This window comes from Hyaloscypha bicolor (genome assembly GCF_002865645.1).
Source record: "Hyaloscypha bicolor E unplaced genomic scaffold K444scaffold_61, whole genome shotgun sequence".
NCBI lineage: Eukaryota > Fungi > Ascomycota > Leotiomycetes > Helotiales > Hyaloscyphaceae > Hyaloscypha > Hyaloscypha bicolor.
In genome coordinates, this window is record NW_020194563.1 from 750,035 (window position 1) to 770,238 (window position 20,204).

The 20,204-nt window shown below is 46.2% G+C and overlaps 4 protein-coding genes across 4 annotated transcripts; 1 reads left to right on the plus strand and 3 right to left on the minus strand.

The window, feature by feature from the left end:
• Positions 1-95: 95 nt before the first annotated feature.
• On the minus strand, positions 96-1,876 carry K444DRAFT_722289 (MFS general substrate transporter; the record flags this gene model as incomplete). The annotated part of the gene is made up of 6 exons (XM_024888553.1): positions 96-860; positions 918-1,095; positions 1,151-1,256; positions 1,307-1,563; positions 1,612-1,732; positions 1,758-1,876. 6 exons carry the CDS (start codon positions 1,874-1,876, stop codon positions 340-342), a joined length of 1,302 nt encoding a protein of 433 aa, XP_024737129.1. The 3' UTR covers positions 96-339.
• A 9,219-nt stretch (positions 1,877-11,095) lies between these two features.
• K444DRAFT_629627 (uncharacterized protein) lies at positions 11,096-12,207 on the minus strand (the record flags this gene model as incomplete). Its single annotated transcript, XM_024883088.1, has 2 exons — positions 11,096-11,185; positions 11,236-12,207. The coding sequence occupies 2 exons, from the start codon at positions 12,205-12,207 to the stop codon at positions 11,096-11,098; spliced, it is 1,062 nt and encodes a 353-aa protein (XP_024737130.1).
• Positions 12,208-13,763: 1,556 nt separating this feature from the next.
• K444DRAFT_629628 (uncharacterized protein) lies at positions 13,764-15,674 on the minus strand (the record flags this gene model as incomplete). Its single annotated transcript, XM_024883089.1, has 2 exons — positions 13,764-15,107; positions 15,165-15,674. 2 exons carry the CDS (start codon positions 15,672-15,674, stop codon positions 13,764-13,766), a joined length of 1,854 nt encoding a protein of 617 aa, XP_024737131.1.
• Positions 15,675-17,779: 2,105 nt separating this feature from the next.
• Positions 17,780-19,741, plus strand: K444DRAFT_486354 (uncharacterized protein; the record flags this gene model as incomplete). The annotated part of the gene is made up of 1 exon (XM_024873118.1): positions 17,780-19,741. A coding segment is annotated over one exon (1,962 nt), but the record flags the coding sequence as incomplete, so codon positions are not given.
• Between the last annotated feature and the right edge of the window lie 463 nt (positions 19,742-20,204).

The window sequence follows — 20,204 nt, forward strand, 5'->3', positions numbered from 1 at the left end:
CTCCCCCCTCGTCATCCCCTCTTCCCAGTGCTTGATCACGCCTCCAACTCAAAGTATCCTCTTAGAAGCCTCCGACATCTGGGCAGTATCATCCTGGAGTTGAGGAGGACCATAGATGGAAACGGGTGGCGCAGCGAGACAGGAAGGGCGAAGAGGATCGAGTTCTCGACCAGCAATTCAGCATCAGTCTGCCGGGTGTATGTACATCTTTGCTAAGGTGATTTCATAACAGCTTCACACATTTCCCCGTTCCATTCCTTCGTGGTTTAGCTTTCCAGCACCAGGTCTACTAAAGATTGGCGGTGCCACCCTAGCTCAACAGCACGCGAGCATTGACTTCTACATCACATTATGTTGTTTCCCTTTCCAAAAGTGGCCCATCGCCCCTAAAGAACTAGTGAGCATGCCAATTCCCGCAAATGCTATAACACCCATATATTTTCCAAGCCCATACATCCCGTCAACTAAACCTGCTTCATCCACGACTAAGAATCCGCCCGCCAAACCACCAATCACATTTCCGATGCCCCTTTGAAACTCGAAAATAGAATAAAGCCACAATCCTGTTGCTCTATTATCCGTCAAGTGTGTAGCAAATCTACTATATAATACGCTATATCCTCCTGCTGAGATGCCATATAGAACAGCGAATACATATAATAGTGCAAGGCAATTGCTAAAACCCCACAAGACAAGGATACACAAAGATGAAAGAAAGGTAGAGAGGAAAAGTAAGAGATAAGGGTTGTAATTATCGGAGAGCTGGCCTATAACCACTTGGCTGAGGGTTTGAGAGAGAGTTAAAAAGGAGAGTAATAAAGGGGCATTTGTTCGGGGCGACGCAAAAGAAGTCGCGTATGCTACTAGAACGTTAGAAGTTTAGTAAGACCAACGAATAGTAACTCCTGAATACCTACAAGGCAAGTAGATACCTGGCAAGAAGAAAACGAGGCCCTGGAAGACGTTGGATAGCGTCATACTAAGAAAAGGCACTTTAGCGAAGATTGCGGTATCTGGGTTCGTTTCTTCAAAGCAAGAAATATCTGGTGAGAGGCGATTCTGTAAAAGAGGGAGAGCTGGACCGACGAGGACAAACTAGATTACTTTCTGAGCAATATCCCTTTAATTCCCATAGCAGGAGTTAACGTACAATAGCGACCGCATATATCCTGAGAGTCATCACATATCCATATGTGTGAAGCAATTTATCGATAGCAAAGGGAAGACCAAGGCCACATAACCCTGCTGCTCCGAACCTGAATGCTATTAGTAGAAATAATCGAGTTGTACAAGATAAGAGCCTTACAAAATCCCATAAGCAAGGCCCCGGCGTTTAACGAACCACTCGTTGAGCATGCTCAAGAGGGGGTAGTAGATCACCACAAACCCAAGTCCATATAGAAGCCCTTGTGTAATTATTAAATGGGATAACTTGGTAGCAAAGCTACTTCCAATGAGCGCTATGATACAGGTGAGCCATCCGAACCAAATCATGTACTTTCGATACATGGGATATCTGATCGTAAAAGGTGTGATGAGTGGCGTCGCAAGATATGAGATACCCTAAGGAGAGGTTAGCTATTAACGACTAGGGTTTTAAAGGCTCTTTACTGTAGCCAGCGTTCCGACCACTGGCAGGTACTTGTTGCTTTCAAAAGGTGGATGAGTGAAATAAAAGGTTTGAAAGATTCCAAATGTCAATGGAAATCCTGAATTAAAGTTAGAACGATCTCTAGCAAGAAAACTTCAAGGAATACTTGCCCCACATTAGACCCTCAATCATTGCGGCTCCAACTAAAAATGTCCATGCATGGCCTCCTCTGTCACATGGAGGAATCTGGCTCCCTTGGCCTCTTTCTGTAAAGGTAGCCGACATGTTTCTCTCGGAACTGCATCTAAGCTAACTTCGTTATTTTGTTTCTTGGAGCGAGGCGGGTGTATATTTGACGGGAAGTCCGGCATAAGCAAGAGCTCTACTAAAGAATACGCTGAGGAGCGACCAAGAGATCCATTTTGGACCTATCCTTATTACTGCTAACCGAGAAGCTACGGCCAATTTTCGCGCATTCGTCATCTGGAGTTGGCTTTGCCAAAAAAAAAAAAAAAATTGCAAGTCTGGTAGCCAACAATGGAGAGTCATCTGTTCCCCCCCGTTCGTCAATACGAGCGATTGATCAATCGCCCCCTCCCATTGATCAATCGCCCTCCCGATTGATCAATCGTAGCGCCCGATTAATCAATGGGGGGGGGGATTACGATTCGGGCTCCACAGTGGGTCCCGATTAATCAATCGATGTCCCGATTGATCAATCGCATAATATTGGGGTTTCGGGGCTAATGGGGCTAAGGGAGCTGAAAGCTTTTACTTACTAGTTCATACTAAATATATCCTCAATTCTATGTTCTTCACTTCGCTTAAGCCTTACTCTTTATGCTATAATATAGATTTCTAATATTTAATACTAAGTATATCCTCAAGTCTAATTTTCTTATTTCGCTTATACCTCACTTATTTATGCTATACCTATAGCATTACATAGTTTATTTAATTTTTTTCTAGGCATTAAGGGAAGTAATAATAGGGGTAAAGACACTTCTCCAGAGCTTCTAGATATGTATAGGGCCTTTACTCCCTTATTTTCTAGATACAGTTCACACTACAAGTACTACAAGCACCAATTTACCAAGCACAACCACTGATTTTTATACCTCTCAATTAATCAATTACCTTACTTCCAATATGTCTCTTTCAACCCTTCGTTCATCCCCAACCCCGTATACGCCTCGTCAGCGTATTTATGGGCGAGCAGAGCAATATTTTGATATTACTGCTCCAGGAGCTCGTTCGTCTGGCACCCAGTTTTTGCCCTCCCCAATTACTGAAGAGCCTACTGATAATTGGTCTGCCGAAGACGAAGCTGCATGGGATCAGAGGCTTGCTAAGGGGGGTAGTAGGAAAATTCTTACTGCTAGGAAACGTATGGATATTAGATGGTGGCTTCAAAATCCTAATGCTCCGCTTCCTGGTGGAACTAAGGCAGAGAAGCACTACCAGGCTAATATTAAGCACGAATCCCACTTGTACGAGCTTCAGGATAATCAAGTATATCGTAAGGAGTACCACGATACTCGCCGCGATGAGATCCTTCCAGCCCGGTATACTCTTTGCTATAACGATGCCTTTGAGATTTTGACTACTGTTCATGAGAAATTAATGCATACAGGTAAGTATTCCCTTAAAGCTACTAATTTTTATACTAATTATATAATAGCTTCTGATACTGTATTTGAGTATACAAGACGACTTTGGCATGGCCCATCCCGTGACGATCACGCTTGGATAAGTGCCCATTGTGCTCATTGCAATAAGGAGAAGGCTCAAAAGAACAATACAGGGGTAATACCCATTCAATCTCATTATCCTGGTCAGCGTATGGTTCTGGATTTAATGGATTTCCGTGTAAGTGTTCCCTAAGTCATATGATTTACCCCTATTTTAGCCTTTCCTGCATTTCCTGCATTTCCTGCATTTTTGAGCTTTTCCTGCGATTTTCGCGAAAATCATAAAAATCGCGATTTTTATCTATACCACTTACTAATATTATTATAGCATGATCCGGATGGAGAATATACGTGGATCTGGCAATTGAAATGCCATTTTTCCAAGTTCGTTTGGATCCGTGGGCTTAAGGCTAAGACTGCGGACGAAGCTGCGGACGAGCTTATCAAATGGCTAAATGATAATGGGTATATTGCCATTCTAGCCTGTGATAATGGGGGCGAGTTTAAGGGGAAAGTAATTGAGGTTTGCAAGAAGAGAGGGATAAAGATTGTTCGCGGACGAGCTTATCACCCCCAATCTCAGGGCTCTATTGAGGTTGCTAATCGAATCTTCAAGAAACGACTGCGGGCCGTACGAGCGGATACTGGTATCCAATCTTGGATACAATTACTTCCTTTGATTGCATGGGTAATTAATACTACGGCTACATCTGCCCTTCCTAAGGGTAATACGCCGTACGAGGTCTGGTTTGGACGAAAGCCACCTACTGATTTCCTGAATCATAAGGAGAGTGCTTGCCGTGCACGTACAGCCTTAGGAGAGAGGGAAATCGATATTGATGAGAGTGGTACTTCTGAACAATCATCTACCATTGAGGTTCAAGGAGAAGAAGAGAATGGAGAGGATAGCTTATTCGTTAATGAGGAAGCAGAATAGGAGGAAGCAGCAGAGGAGATGATTTTATCTGAACTAACTAAGAGGGTTGCGGAGCATATGAAGAAACAGCAAGAGAAGATGGTAAAGAGGGCTAGTACTAAAGCTCTTGAATATGATATTCAGGAGATCGCAACCCTACAGATCCCAAAGCAATATCGATTCAGTACAGAAATGGCTCGGATTCCAGTGAGAGTTCTGGAAAAGACTTCAAAGGTATGTAACTTATGAGGATATACTTTTGGCTAAAGCTAATTAAAAACAGGGCTACCGGTTGACTACTAAGCATGGTGAGCTTACAACCCTCTGGCCGCACAATACTCTCAATAAAGTTGCTTTACAATCAACTTATCCTGATTTGCCTATTACTGGTACGGCCCACAAGAAAGACAAAATTACCCTCCCCAAAGCAGTGGCAAAGGAGAATAACCGGGGTTCAATTTCGTCAGTTCAGAAGGCTGGAAGGGTATCTGAGAGAGCAAAGAAGAGAGTAGCTATTGAGCAAGCACGTGAGGATGGAGCTAGAGAAGGGGAATCAGGTGAACAAGTGGGTGTGAGGGTACCAAAAAGGGCTAGGGTAGCTATGAAAGCACCTAGACGAAGTGGGAGGCATGTATAATAAAGCTTGATTTGGGTGAAGTATACTAATATATACTGCTTTTGCCATTCCCGAAACCTCAATATTACCCGATTGGGCAATCGGGACCCACTGTGGAGCCCGAATTGTAATCCCCCCCCCCATTGATCAATCGGGCGCTACGATTGATCAATCGGGAGGGCGATTGATCAATCGCTCGTATTGACGAACGGGGGGTATCACATCCAGTGAATAACTGAAGATCGACTTGTGCAGACTAATCGAGCTAGTCTACCGGGGAGTCTTTTCATTATCCACATATGAAATTTAATAGACTGTGAAATCCTCATCTTTGGCTATAGCTTAACCACTTAATTGTGGGTCATCCACTTGATTTGTGGGTCATCCACTTGATTTGTGGGTCATCCATTTTGATTTGTGGGTCATCCATATGATTTGTGGGTCATCCATTTGATATGTGGGTCATTCATTTGATACCTCACTTAATAAGGGTCAAGATGCGCTTTTTGTTAATAGGAATGATCCATTCGAGCGGTGAGTGTTAGTCGGTAAAAAGGGATCACCCCTCACCCCAACTACCAAGACCATCTCCATTCATCTCAGAGATCGTACCGCCGTCCCCATAATTCTGGATGATTTCGATGTCCCTTTCTTTTTCGCCGCTATAATCACTGCAAATATACTAGCATAGGCTTGATAATTAGGAATGGACACGCTAATACTCAGCGGCTACCGAGGATTGTTGCATAGGCAGTGGCAAATGGAAATCACGTGCTCTTACCCTAGGACTTTATAATCCCTCGATCCCTCTACTTCTTCTACTTTAGACAACTTCTAATGCAATCCTTTCCATCCCAATTTAGGCAATTACTAAACCGACTAACAAGCAGTCCTACGGATTAAGTAGCCTACTCTTCCTCTCCCAACTATCAAATTCACGAAATTCACACCAAAGCTCCCGCTATTGTTTTGTGTCATTTTTGGATTATTTTAAAAGTGTAAATAATACCCTTTTCCTCAAAAGTAAGTTCAGATGTCCTCTCATAAAATATCCATTTTAATTATACTAAGAAAATTGTTTAGTGAGGTCACTTCGCGAGAGCCAGAGAACGGCGCAAGCTCGAAGGAATCGGCGGATGTCTCTCTCACCTTGTCAAACTATTTTTCAAATTATAGACGGATTTGAAAAAGAAGGCAGCCAGTCGCTCGAAGGAAATACACTAGCCAAATTCCACTTATTCCCAAAGTTACCTCGAGAACTTCGAAACCGAATATGGCACTATTCTCTCCCAGCCCCTCGTAACTTTAAAATACATTTTGTTGCAAAGGTTAACCACTACCCGGAGCCTATTTCTCTCGCTGGCATCGGTCCTCCCAAAGCACTCTATATCTGTAAGGAATCTCGTAAAGAGGTCTTGCTTATTTACAAGGCCCAGCTTCTGCTTTATACTTGCGGCAATGAGTCAAGACCAATGCTTTGTGGATTTCAAGATACCCTCCCTCAGGAGTCCGGACGAGGAATTCGTTATGGCATTTACACGAAGTATACGCCTGGATTAATCGATTCTCAAACACTCAACTTAGAGCCACATTTGCCAGTCCAGTCAGTTCTCGATATCTATCAGAAAATTAAAAAAACGGCCGATGGCAAATGGGTAGTAATTGAAGGAACGCTGAACGAGCTCTTGTGGGGATGGGAACGGAAATTGACTTAACAAAGAAAGCTGTGTATGTGAGGTTAAGCCCTTAAATCACGCATTCTATTATTGTATTGAAATATTTAAGAAAGCCTGTCTTACTTATTGAAGGGTTGACGGTTGTCTAAGATTCTTGAAACTGTGGTGAATCAACTGCTTCGCTAATATTATCTGGTGTTTCGACGGATTTACCCATAGAATCGATCCTTGCCGGGAGTGCCAACGAGCACACAACGGCAACGAGATAATCCCGAAATTCTTTCTCGACTCGCTTCGCCCCTCACAGGTGTAAAGCCCACGAAGTATCCACCGGTCGGGTCTTGGCTCCGCAGCACCATCTCCAATAGAATAGTCGCGAACCGTAAAGGCAGGGCCATTAGTCTCCACCTTTTCTGAAGGGCCCTCTCGCATTCTGGAGTTTAAAGAGAAAGGAAAGTAGGTGCAATGCGTGGGTGGGGCAGGTCACATTATACATCGCTCCAGCCTTCGGATTCGTGATATTGGCGAAGCAGTGCGACATGAGTTGTGATGTTGTTTGAAGAACTGTAACCGCCTTCTCGTTTCTTCCAATCAACTTTGTAAGAAGATGATAGCGTCTTCTAATTCAACCTTGGTTTTCTTCACCATGATGCATGCTTTTGGTGGCTCCTGATCAAATGAGATCCGCTACATTCAAGATATCGGTAATGTCTCTGTCTTTAGTCCCCAGCTTCCGCGGAGCGTATTCGATGCCATAGATAACAAGGGAAGGTGCCATATCGAAATAGGGTTGCTTGTTGCTTTAAAGTTATATATGCAGTTGGTTAACAAGGATTCTAGGGAGTGTCAAGAAGTTTAGCAGAAATGCTCTAGCTTTAGCAGGTAAACCTGCCAAGTTCTGGGCGTGCTATAGTCGGAGCCATTTGCGTACTGGAGGAAATAGTAAAAAGTCTATCCGTGTTATGGAATTCTTCTGTCAAGGTGAAAAGCCTGTTGTCTCCATCACAATGCGAGATGTCTACTGCGAGGAGATATTCTGGACCCTACCCTCCGACAATAGCAACCCAAAGCGGTTACTTGGCATCTTCACCTCGTTAGATTAAAGCCAAGAGTACTCTCACTACCACCTCCATGGCATTCTTGATAGATAACTACAGAATAGGTAACCTCTGTCGGTGCGTGATTCGACAGGAAGAAATAAAGACTGAGAATGTCGAGGCACCGCCCCGCCATCTTCCATTAATTGCTATATTTGATTTGGCCTCGCTCCTCGACCCGTTACTGAGGTGGGCTATTCTCACTCGATTGGAACCCGATTGTGTGAGTCCCGACTCGGTTCTGACCGGCCTCTCTGGAAGAATGAAGGCCTACAGCATCTCCGTCAGTTTTCCTACTCTACCAGGTTGGAAATATAGGCTCGTGGCGGCTTTGGACCTTCTTCAGTCAGTGACAGTGACCACCAATGGGCGGTGATTATTCGCAATTAGTGAGTGTTCACTCGTGAACTTGTTTTGAAGGAGGGCAATTGCATAGGAAAAACATATCCTATTGGACAAGGAGATGCCGGCGTTGGACTGATGAGGTAATAGCCTCCACGTGATCTGTAGCCCACTTCTGGCGTGGGGCGGGGTAACAACATAGCTATTCGCTTATTAAAAAGGGTTACCGAGCCCGCTTAGTCAGGGACCCACCAGAGTTATCCTGTTATCCGCGAACGGTTGAATAGAATACATTCTGTCAAGGTAGGTAAGGAATTACTAAATAGAACTTGCTATCTCACCCTTGAGGTTATATAGGATATAATAGAGTATTGGTTAATAAAGTAAGCTAGAAGAAGTATAATCTCTAAAGCACTGAGTATAGTTATAAGTAAATAGCTAGTATTAATTACAGTTATAATTATTATTCTCGCGAACTTCTCTTTTATTTTGAAATCCCTTAATTTATTCCCGAATTCCGAGAGAAAAATTATAATATCTCTAAAAGCCTTCTAAATCTAAAAGTTATAATTGCTCTGAAGTATATAGTAATTTATATTCTCTAATAATTATAATATATTATAACTAATAAAACTTGCACATGTCGTCCAACCCGAGTCATCCCGAGTCACTACAACTAGTTTGATAACGTTTGAGCAATTAGTGGAGATATTACCCTGACAACTTTAGGAGCACAAGTCCACCGCCTCATCTCCATTTGGACATCTACGACTTCTTTCCAGACCTCAAATGTAGGTAGCAACAATGGCTGACTCTATTGGCCTTGGCAATTACAAATTTAAGTAGGATTGCAACCAAGTTAAAGCAACTCTCTCTACTCTTGAGGATTACCACACCCGATCAATTGGTGGCGGAAGGAAGAGTAGGGGAAAGACTGCTCGGTGGTGGATTAAAACTGGGTAATTTGTGCGTTTTCTTTTTACACAAATAAGTCATTTCTTGGAATTAGAAGCCCACAGTACTTCGCAATGCCTGGATAAGTGCCTGCCCTTTGCATGAAAAGATTAGGGAGATTCAAAGGTCTTGGGCTAATCCTTCCATCGTATAACATAAATTTCGATGCAATGGACCTAGCGGGAAGGCTATCGGTTGTAATCTCTGAGATTTCGGGGTCAAGTTCTTGGTAATCGAGTTTGATCTTAGTATAGATAACCTTGGTCATGAATTTCTCTAGAGTCAGAGATAGTCGGCCTTCAAACCACTCTTTATCGACTAGCAATAACAGCTCAGGCTCTTTTGCGTATCTTAGTCGGTCTGGGAGTTGCTTCGCATTCAGAACAGAAAAATTCTTCGTGGCGCCACGACAGGACGCCGGAGAACCTTGAAATACATTTGTCATGAAAGGTACCAGCATAGCTGTTTTGCAGATCGACGAGGGTCGCGAAAGAGACGCTCTTGGACTAGATCTATATCCGTTTCGAAGGATATCCGCAACTCTTATGCTTTCCGCCGCAATACTTCTTCTGCTAAGGCAGCCCGCCGGCTGCGACTACGAGCTGTGCTTTGTACTGCTTTCCGCTTCCGGGTTTCTTTAGTTCCACGGGGGAGTTCTGCCTCGCCGGTCTGCAGTAAACTTAAAGAAGTTAGAATATTGTTATTTGAGAAAGAGCATAAGCACTTACCAACTCTCTCCCTTTATCTGAGCTTTCTGTACTGTCCTCCACTTTTGGCTCCGAGCAAAATTTGATCTTCCAATTCTTTAATATACGTCATTGTCTCACCAAAGGGTATACACCCAAATAAGCTTACGCTTTGGCTCTCTGTTTCCTTTTCTTCACCCGTTCCTTCTCCCTTTTTTATGCTTCATCGCTCGTCGTGCTATTGAGCTGGGTACCTTGAGGAAGACGGGCTTGTTTTCTATTCAAATTAGCAAAGTAATCTCAATTAATCGCTCATCTGCTTACTTCCATGCCTGTGCTAATTTATTTTGTAATCGTGTTTTCTCAGTTGTTATTATGATCGTGCGCGCTATAGGAGGTGCTGAAGGAGGTGGTGCTGAGGTGGTGCTGCTGGAGGTGCTGCTGCAGAGATGAGACGAGGTCGCGTTCCCGAGACCGTAGCGAGGGGACAGTGTTTTGCCGGCAATCGGCGTTGCACTTCGGCGTTGCAGACCATGCAACGCAACTTGTTCTGTCCCCGCCCCACCCAATACTTCAAATATTGCGTTGCGATGGCCACCGTACGCAACGGGGCGATGATTACATCAACAAATCCCTTGTTCACGCTTCTTTTGTTCTTGCTTCTCTTGATTTATTTTTTTCCTGCTCTCGTAGCTTTTGTGCCAAGCTTTCTTGCAGCTTCTCCCGCTTCTTCGATAAATATCCATGTTGGCAGCGTTGGTGCTGGGAATGTCGACTTTTATAATGGAGAGTATTGGATGCTGGTGAACGTCGTATGCTCCCACTCGAAGTACAGACCGTTCACCAAAATTGTTTGACATAATGTAAGCAGAATGTTGAGATCAATTATTATTAGTGCATTGCCAAACCCAAAAAGAAATGAAAATCAAAGCCATAACAGATCTTAGAACTATGCCCACTCCTATCCAGAAACTCGCCCTGAATTGCGTTGCTGGGGAAGCTGTTCCAGCGCATCCTGAGCTTGAACTTGATCTCGTCCATCGCTACTTCCAGGAGCCAAGAACAGGCAGCAAAAGGAAATATGCCATTTAATTCCCGAATAATAGCTTAGTATAGGACGACTATTTCTAGATAGTATTGCTGTACTTATGCCTCCCTTTGGCAAATGCAAGCTGTTTTCGTAGAGATATTCAGGGGTTCGCTTATGGTTCCGAATTGGGAGAGGGGTAAATGATTTGATTGGCCACAATGCTTCGATAACTCCTATTACAAAGGAAGAGGCATGGATTCATATCTTTAAAGTGCGTTATGGGATTTTAACGAGCAGGACGTGACAGTAAGCGAAATAAGGCAAAAGAATCCTCCAGACGATACGGAAGACACATCGATAAAACTATTGTCGCGTAAGAAGAAGATTAGCAAATTCGTAAAAAAGCGCAACAACCGTACAATACAAGACTCAAACAGATATCCCATAATACCAAGATAACAGCGGCAGTGACTATTCGGGGCTCTACAGAATTGGATCATATTGGCGACTCTGTGGATAATTCAGTCGTTGCCGCGCTGTAATGAATCACGAGTATTGCCTCGCTCTCGTATTCTTTGTATTGCGGCTGCTTCCGTTAGTATTTAGCAACTCGTTAATATTATAAATAAAACGAACCTCTAATTTTAAACGTAGATACGTATAATTTTGAACCTCATCCTTAATCAAAATTCTCAAAACAATGACAAAGCCCTCTATTACTATAAATCTCTCATCTCGCATTGTTAAGGCCTCGGGATTTACTAGGCGCCTGGGGATCATTGTCCATATTGGGCTTGACAGGATCCTCTTAGCATATCTTCGCGGGACGGCTCTCTCACGGATTGGATCTGAATCTTCGGAAAATTTCTTAGTAGGAGGACGAAGAATTCCCTTTGGTGTAACAGAATTGAGCTCTTTCCTTAGTTTTGTGAGACCCAATATGTCATTGGGAATAAAAACTTCTCCTGGTGGAGTCTGCTGTTGAGAGGGATGCGAGGTATACTCTCGGCGTTCTGAGTTAGATGGCCTGCGTTCTTGTGGGTTACGCCCGCCAAGCTCAATGGTTGAGTATTGTAAAGTGCCGTTATTGGATACTTTACGATGAGTTGGAGGATCGCGTGGAGGAATGTCTGCTTCTCCTCTAGGTGGAGCACGTCTATTGCGTTGTTCGTCTCGATTATCGTAGCCATATTGTCTGTTCCGACCTCGGTTGGCGACTTTGATTCCCACGGCAGTAGCTCCAGCAAGTCCGCGATCCTTGTCACCTGAACAATTTTTACGTGACACACTCTTTGTCCTCTCACTCCTCTCTTCAAGTCCCACACTCTCTGACCTTTCAATATTGTTGTATCTGGAACACTGAGGTCTTTCCGCTCGAAGTTGTGAACTCTCCCTCATCTCCCTCCCCTCATCTCCAACCGCATAGGAAGGCGTAGGGACTGGCGCCCTAGTTTGCGGTTGTTCCAATGTGCGTTGAATGGGCGTCCTGTCAAAACCTCTTGCCTGAGGGGGAAGTTCCCCGTCTCTGTTGCGTAGTGGGAGAGCAGCATAGCGATGCGCCCCGTAGGGAGCGATTCGTGTAGGTCGAAAAGCGTATCTATCCCCCATTTTGCTTGGTATCCTCACTTGCAAAAGGGGTGACTTGCCTGTACGCTCTCAGCAGTCAACAGATGAGGCTCCAGCGAGATGGATCTCTCGATCGTTTGCATCACGGCACATCCTCAGCCAATAAGGCGACTGGGATTTGAGCCTCATATCTGTAAGGCCAGTAGAGTGGGAAGGCAATGCATGCAAAAACCAAAGGGGAAAACAAGGACCCTACTGGTGGAATCGATTTGTACTCGGTATGGCTGAAAGGCGGTGCAAATAGTCCAATCAGTAGAGGTCACACGACAGCCCCCTATTCGGCAATGGGTCTTGAATTTGTATTGATGGTTGCGTAATTGCCACGAGCCGCCCGGGATATATGAGTATGCGGATGAAGAATACATGAGATCACCCACAGGTGATGGAATTAAGTTAGAGGGAGGAGTGGCCAGGGGCTAGTGGTGGAGGGCCGTTCTGGCTGCCGGTAGGAGGGAGAGCGGTCGGTGTGGGATCCACCAGCGCGGGTCCACCCTGACAAAAACCACAGCCATGAGTGTTAGCCCCAACATGCCTGAAATACAACACCCGCCAATGAGCTCAATGGGCAGTTCTCGACTTGCTCAAAGGAAAAGGGACGCCCATTGCCCATCGCTAATTGTCCCCCACTTCCCCGGCTGCCACCAAAGAGTTGCCCCCAATAAAGATCGGTGCTTGAAAAGGGGCGTCCAGCCTATGAGAAGCTGATGCTTCCAGCTACTGCTCCTTCTCCTGCCTTTGCCCTCCACAGTTCCTCGCCGAAGTTCATACTGTTCACATCTTCCAATATGTGCGACTATACAAGTCGAATTCCGTTGCGGTCACGCCCGCTACACAGTTCATGCGCGGTGTCCAAACTACGAATACCATTCACAAACGATGCCCTCCTAGTGTTGTCGCGATAGTTTACGCGAATGGTGAGGGTTTGGGGTTCAATGGCTGAGGGGCTGCAGTTAGGTTTTTGGGGGGAAGCAGCAACGTAGAAAATGTTATAGTAGTTCAAGAAGGCCACTTGTTGATATTTTGAGCTTATATAAACACCATCCGCTCCGTCAACCATATCCATTTTATCAACCCGCTCTCGCAAATCATGCCCCCAGCCAACAGGATAAACTAACCACTAGCTCAGAAAAACCACAGCCGCAGGTTTTCAGTCAGCTCAGGGATCTAGATGGAATGGATCTATTTGGAATGATCATGTCGGCTGTTAGAGCAGTTATCAGGTGGTGCATTGGGGAGAATGTGGACTTGTGACTTTGTTTGGCAATCTCTTGAGCCTGGTCACAAGGTTGAATAACCACAGTCTTCGCAAAATCCATACAGTCGTGAATCAATTGAACCAAATCAATACGACATTACAAATCGGAGTTCAAGAACCAGCATTATCAAGTGCGGCGGGACTCAACATCCCCAGTATCAGTAATGACAGAATTGAGTTTTTGGAAGAACAGAAAGGCAGACACAACACATCTCCAAGCTCTCAATGACACAAAGAAAGAAAGGAAGAAAGAAACATAGCCTTGTAACCAGCCTCCTACCATTCAACCCTCCAATTTGGTCCATGAGACCACCAATTCCCTGGCGGGATTCTCCCAATCAGGCAATATCTTAAAGTGTGGTTCTTTGGTATATATAGGGGTTTTATTCGCCGGCGTGGGTGAGAAATGGGGCGCTGGTTTGGGGGAGAAAGTGGGCGCTGGTTTGGGAGGAGACCAGGCCTGAATAAAACCCTCCTTCATTTGAGAATCGTCTCGCAAAGTCTTCTTGAGAAATACGATCATTTCGTCCTTCAAAGGAGCAATCGAGTGGCAAGACCAATGGTAAAGAGCCTTATGGGGGTCAGTCCTGTCTATTCGCGCCATTAAAGTATCGACCAGCTGCCTTTGGGTGGAAGATGGAGTTGATTTCCAGCAAACGAGCAGTTTGCGCCATTCAGCCTTAGGATGACTACGGTGTGTGTACTTCGTGCAGAACCACTTCTCATATCCAGGACGGGGGTCAGGCCAAAAGCGGAAGACGTGGTAAGAAGTCGTAGCCTTGCAAAGACTAGCCTTGGTAAATCTCAAAGTGTTAAAGTCAGGTGGTTCGGGCCATATTTGGATCCATTGCCCGATATGTTTCTGATGAGAGAGTGCGTCGACGAAAAGAGCCTCTCCAAGGTTAAGTGTTCCTATGTTCGCAACCGGGCAAAGGGGAGGTATAGTTGGTAGGTCGACAGAACGGACACTACGGAATATTGTAAGAATCGACTTCAGCTTCTGGTGAATGTCTCTAGTAGTCTCTGGCAAAGCCTCAGAATTTGAAAGAGTTATCTCGGAGCCACTCTTTAAACTTTGGACGGCTGGGGAGGGTTTACTGGCGTCGACCGGATAGTCAGAGTCAGGGTCGACGTCAGGGTCAGAGCCAGAGTTGTTAGGAAGTTGGGCGACAAAATCCTTTGCGATTTGTATGTTGTTCTCGCGGGACTTGCGGGCACTCCTCGTAATAATTTTTTCGAGTTTTTCGCGCTCCCTACTATCTTTCTCTCTCGCGAACCTCAATACACTTATAAACAAGTACCAATCGTCAAGCTTGGTTTGCAAATAGTGTATGTCGTTCCAAGTTTTGTAATTGGCGCCTGCCAATGTAGCTCCCGTAACCTCAGAAAGCTGACCTGAGTAATTACATAAGAGATTCATGAACTCAGTAAGTACAAAGGAGGTATTGTGAGAAAGTTCATGGAGATATTCGAAGCCATGGTTGCTGATGAGGTGCCAGTGTTGGAGAATGCCGAAGATGACCTGGGCAAATTCAGGGAAGATGGTTCGGTTCCCGGCATAAAGTAGATTGTTCTTCAAAAGTAGAGCTTTTGAAATGGACTGGGTATTGTTGAAGAGTTCAACGGTCTACAACATGGTAGGTTAACCAGAGACCTCACAAATGGCAAGACAATAGAGACTCACTTTTGTCCTGGCGACGACAGCCAATGGAGGGATGACTGGATCAGTATTGTTGGGAGAGTTGACTGGACCAGTATTGCTGGGAGAGTTGGTAACCCCCGTGTGTTGGCGGGCTGTAATTGAAGGTGGTGGCATTGTGCGGTTTGCTGTATTGTTGGTGACTGAAGGCCAAAGATATTCTGGAGACGTGGGAGTATTGGCGGTTTGAAGAGCTGGGAGTGTTGACACTTGGGAGTGTTGGAGACTTGGCGGAGTTGAGGACTCGGGTTTGTATGTGTCCGAGGATCGGGCGCTGTTGTGATCTATTGAGTGACTGAACACCTGGGAGAGCTGAAGACACTTCGGAGAGTTGGACTCTTGTGAACACTTGGGAGAGTGGGTGACTTGGGTGTGTTTGTTTTCCGGGTAGGGAAGGGTGGTCCATTCCACTAAAAAGTGAGGCGTGCGAGATCCATGGAGGTGTGGTACCGGCGATGGCAGCTGCATGTTACCAGGCATTAGCAGGTATCCCATTATCAAACTTAGGGCCGCGAGCGGGGATGAAAGCCCACTCCCCCGATTGCTTGGAGATGCAAGCCGGCATGATGCGCGTTATGTGCGAGGTGAAACACGTCACATCGAGGCACTGCCTCCCCCTAGCACGAATGGAATAGCGGCCGGTGCGGAAATGCAAGATTCCTCAAGGGGAGAAGCTTTGCTCCAGTTACAAGGCCGGCTGGATATGGCGTAAATATCATACTTGAGGGTGCGGCTGCGAAAAGCCCCAAATAGCAGTTCGTCTTGGGATTCAAGATCGCCCATTCGGCGTGATAGGGCGAGCATGCGGTAACATGACTTCACTCCTCGAGAGCATCCAGAGCGGATCGCTTTTGCCCTATACTTATAGAGAGAGAGAGAAGAATTTAAAGAGAGTAAATATTTTAAGTAGTAATAGAGGCACAGGGAGGGGGCGTGGATATGGGCGTGGATGTGGGCGTGGCGTGTGGGTGGGGTGAGCACGTCCTGCTGAGTCCATAGTTTTCCGTAGAGGGGATCACGCCGAAATTTTTAGTCCCGGTGTCCTGCCGTTACCAACGCCGAGACCCAACTCCCAACGCCCTTTGACCCTTGACGCCATGTTCTGCATCAATGAATTGCTGATCAAAGCCACAATGTGATATAGGGATTACAGCAGTGAAATCATGTCTACAAACACTTGATTTCTAGACTCTCTCAGAATTTTGATCGCTCCAGATTTCAAATATATAAATATTCTTCATATCAGTGGTTATGGCCAAGCCCTCAGGCACCAAAGTAGGAAGCATCCAACAAATACCGAAAATACAGCCGTCTAAGGAAAGACCAACTCTTTCGCTATTGAAGACTGATTTCGGCAAAAAGGTAATACCACCAATTACTGCTTGGTCAGTCACTGTCAACTGACTTAGTCCAGGTAGAGACTATGGAATTTGCAGCCGCAAGTCACCAAAAGAGTATGTACACTGTGGGGAGAGAATTGATTCGGTGTGGCAGAGACAAAATCGAGGATGAAAGTCTAAAGCCAGCTTAATAAGGGCGTGAGTGGCAGGGAGCCCGACCAACGGGATCCTGAGTTTGAAAATCGAAAGAGTAATGAGTGTGGCGGATTGCAGGCGTTTGTTGTGGGCAAGAAAAGGAGGAGAAGCACGTGGCAGCCGCAAGATGGCTAGAATTGTGAGGGTGTTGGTGACAGACTTGGCCACGATTATGCACAAATTTTTACTAGGCAGAAACCTGTCGCGGCGATTTCTGCTGGGGATGCAGAGAGGAATCCGATCAAGATGAAAAAATGGAGGTGCGGAAAGATCGCTGTTCTCAAAGAATGGCCTGGAGGCTTTCAGTGTCTCTGCCTGATGAGCCATACGATAATAATGTTAGTGGCGCATAAATAAATCCGGGTGCCAGTCTCCCATTTTAGCCGCAGATTTGACGGTAATTCAGACTTGGGTGGCAGGCTTGCATCATCCCGGCTTTCTGCTGGTGACTCCAAGCGCTCGCACACACAACAACATCCCTGCTCCGGGGTTCACTGAGCTGCACCCGGGCACGCGCATCCAACCCATACACTGCAATCTAAGAATCCTAACCCCAAATCAGTCACGGAAGCACGAGGCCCTGCCTTTTACGCTGAGAATAACACCTCGTCATTCGTGGGCTCAGATTAGGGAGGCTCAGCCGGTCGCAGCTTCACAAGGCAAAAAAGGTGCCACACGCAGATTTCCCATCTGACTTATTCCACAATCTTCCCCAGGCAGTCCTTCTCTCAGCGTGTCCTAAACTTTAAATCTATCCTACCACCACTGCCAATTGGGTGTTACTCAGGTTCCAATTTTCATTCTATTTCCCTAAAGATTGTGCTATCCGGTCTGATTTCCAACATACTCCCGAATCCAAACTTCCGCCTCAAGTGGACCACTAGTCGACTACTTCGTACAGAAGATCAGCATATAACAAACATCCCAATTTGGAGGTCCCTGGTGTCTTCTGCAACCCCTTTCACCCCGAAATACACACGGTCCAGCTACTTCGTACAACGTCTCCTGACCCTCTGAATTATGTCCGCTTCTTCAAGCAGAACCGCAGTCACTTCGCGAGGGCAGATGTCGTCTGCCAATGGGTCTCGACCGGCAACAAAAAATCGTCACGGGCAACGGAGGAAAGATCCAAGCTGCGATGCCTGCAAAGAGCGGAAAGTCAAGTGTAATGCAACAGGAACAAACAGCTGCTCAGAATGCTCGATCCACATGGTCAAGTGTCAATTTACAAAAGAGACCAACCGGCGGATGTCATCTATCAAGCAAGTACAGGATTTGGAGAAGCAGATTGCACAGATCAAACAGGAGAATTTACAGCTACGGTCGATGATTCGAGAGTGCCAGATGGATATCGATAGCGAGGGGCCTCAGCAAATGCAGATACAACTACCAGAAATCGGTTCACATCCCAAGAGGAGGCAGAGACCGCCCCCTCCCCAGGAACTCTTACGGGTACGGTCGAATATCCGAAACTTCGGCCGGGGTATCTTCAAACCGCCTGCACCGTACCGGCAAATAGGGTCGCAAGCACATTTCAATCCTCCTCGTCCGGATCTTCCCCCGAAGCACATGGCTGACCATCTTCTTGGCTCCTACTACGCTTCAGTACATATGATAATACCCATTCTGCACTGGCCTACGTTCGAGAGGGAGTACGAAGCTGTCTACAAAGCGGAAAGTCTACATGGTGTTCCACCGGTGTGGAGCTCCGTCTTCTTTTCTGTCTTGGCAGTTGGCGTTCTGTTTAGTACGGAACCCAGTATTCACAGGCCAAACAAAGGCAAGGAATATATCGAAACGTCCCGGATGCTCATAGACATGTGGAACGACGAATTTGTTATCGATTACGCCAGAGCAGCAATCTTGACCAGCGTTTTTCTTACGGAGATAAACCTGAAATCGGCGGCGTGGACGTGGCTTGCCTCTGCGGTTCAAATAGCCCAAGATATTAGTCTACATTGTGAGACAGGACCATGGCCCATAATTGAAGGGGAAATGAGGCGCAGAGTGTGGTGGGGAATCTACGTTTGGGACCGGCATATGTCTCTTGAACTTGGACGGCCCCTACTAATCGAAGACGCAGATTGCGATATCAGTCTCCCGGCGGCCATCGATGACCACTATATTTACGATACGGGGATAGTGGTCCCTAGTGGTGTTTCTCCGCTAACTAACTTCATCTTGCCTATTATACACGTTGTCCGCTCTGTTTCCCAGCTCATTAAGACATTGAAATCACCCATAATCTCACCTTCAACCCTTCAGACCTTCGATACACACTTCAGCTCTTGCATAGCAGCATTCCCTTTATCTTGCCAACTTACCGCATACGAGCCTCTAGATCCTCGCATGTTAGCTCCCGTATGCCATCTCATGAACGCTCGCCTAATACTCCACCGTCACAATCTCACTACGTCTTGTCCACCGGAAGTCAGGGGAAATGCAATTGAGCAGTGTATTCGAGCAGCACTTGACTCGACGAATTTGGTTGCAAGAGCAATGGCATCATCGACTCCCTCGAATCCATTAACACCTCCATTTGGCCCTACCGCAAATGCTATGACATGTACGCACATCTGGAGATGCACTCTATTCCTGCTATTCGGTGGCCATTTCGACGCTGCACTCACTTGCATCCGCGCTTCTGCGAGCATCGCTACTCTTCGGGACGTTAATGTGGCATGCGGTCGAAATGTGGCATTCTTTTTAGGAGTATTGATTGAGAAACGACGGGCGGGAGGATTGGTTGGAAGCAAAGGGTATCGCGGGGAGCAGGAAATAGACGAGGAGTTGATGGCATATGTATCCGGGGACCTGCAAGCTAGTCCAGATAGCAGTTGGATTTGGACAGGCAGCGAGACGGGCATGAATATCGTGGGGAGCAGCGGAGCCGCAAAGATAGGGGCAAGCCTGACACTACTCGGCGGTGGGAGGGAGGAGGGCACGAACGTCCCTACGGACGTAGAGGCTCGAGACTGGGGAGTCTGGGAGCGAGTGGAGTACTTGGTTGGCGTCCTGGCACGGGAACAAGGCGATTACGTACAGCCTGTGCACACGAAGGACAGATCTGGTTCAAGCGGAGGGGGCATGGGTTCCGACAGGAACCAAAATCGAGATCGGAATAGGGGGGATGAGCGGATGAACATTACGAATATCATTTGAGCAGTGCCAGAGCCGTACATTCTGACTCGGCTGCCTGGCTAGACAAAATTTAAGATTTTCAGCGGACAGGAATTGGGTGAGTATTTGTAATCGGGAAGGCGTCACGGTTCGGCCCCGGTCTTAGATTGAGAGGCCTACACTCTTTGAAAGGAATTTTCACAAAACGATTAAGCTGTTCAGGTGCATTACTCCCTCCTTCCACGTTCCGTGCGGCCAAAGTCTAGGAAATGCAAATGCAAATGCAAGATCTCTCGCCATTGCCCCGTTAACAAGACGCTGCCTCCCATGGCAGACCCGCCCACGCTCGCCACAAACTCCTGACACCAGG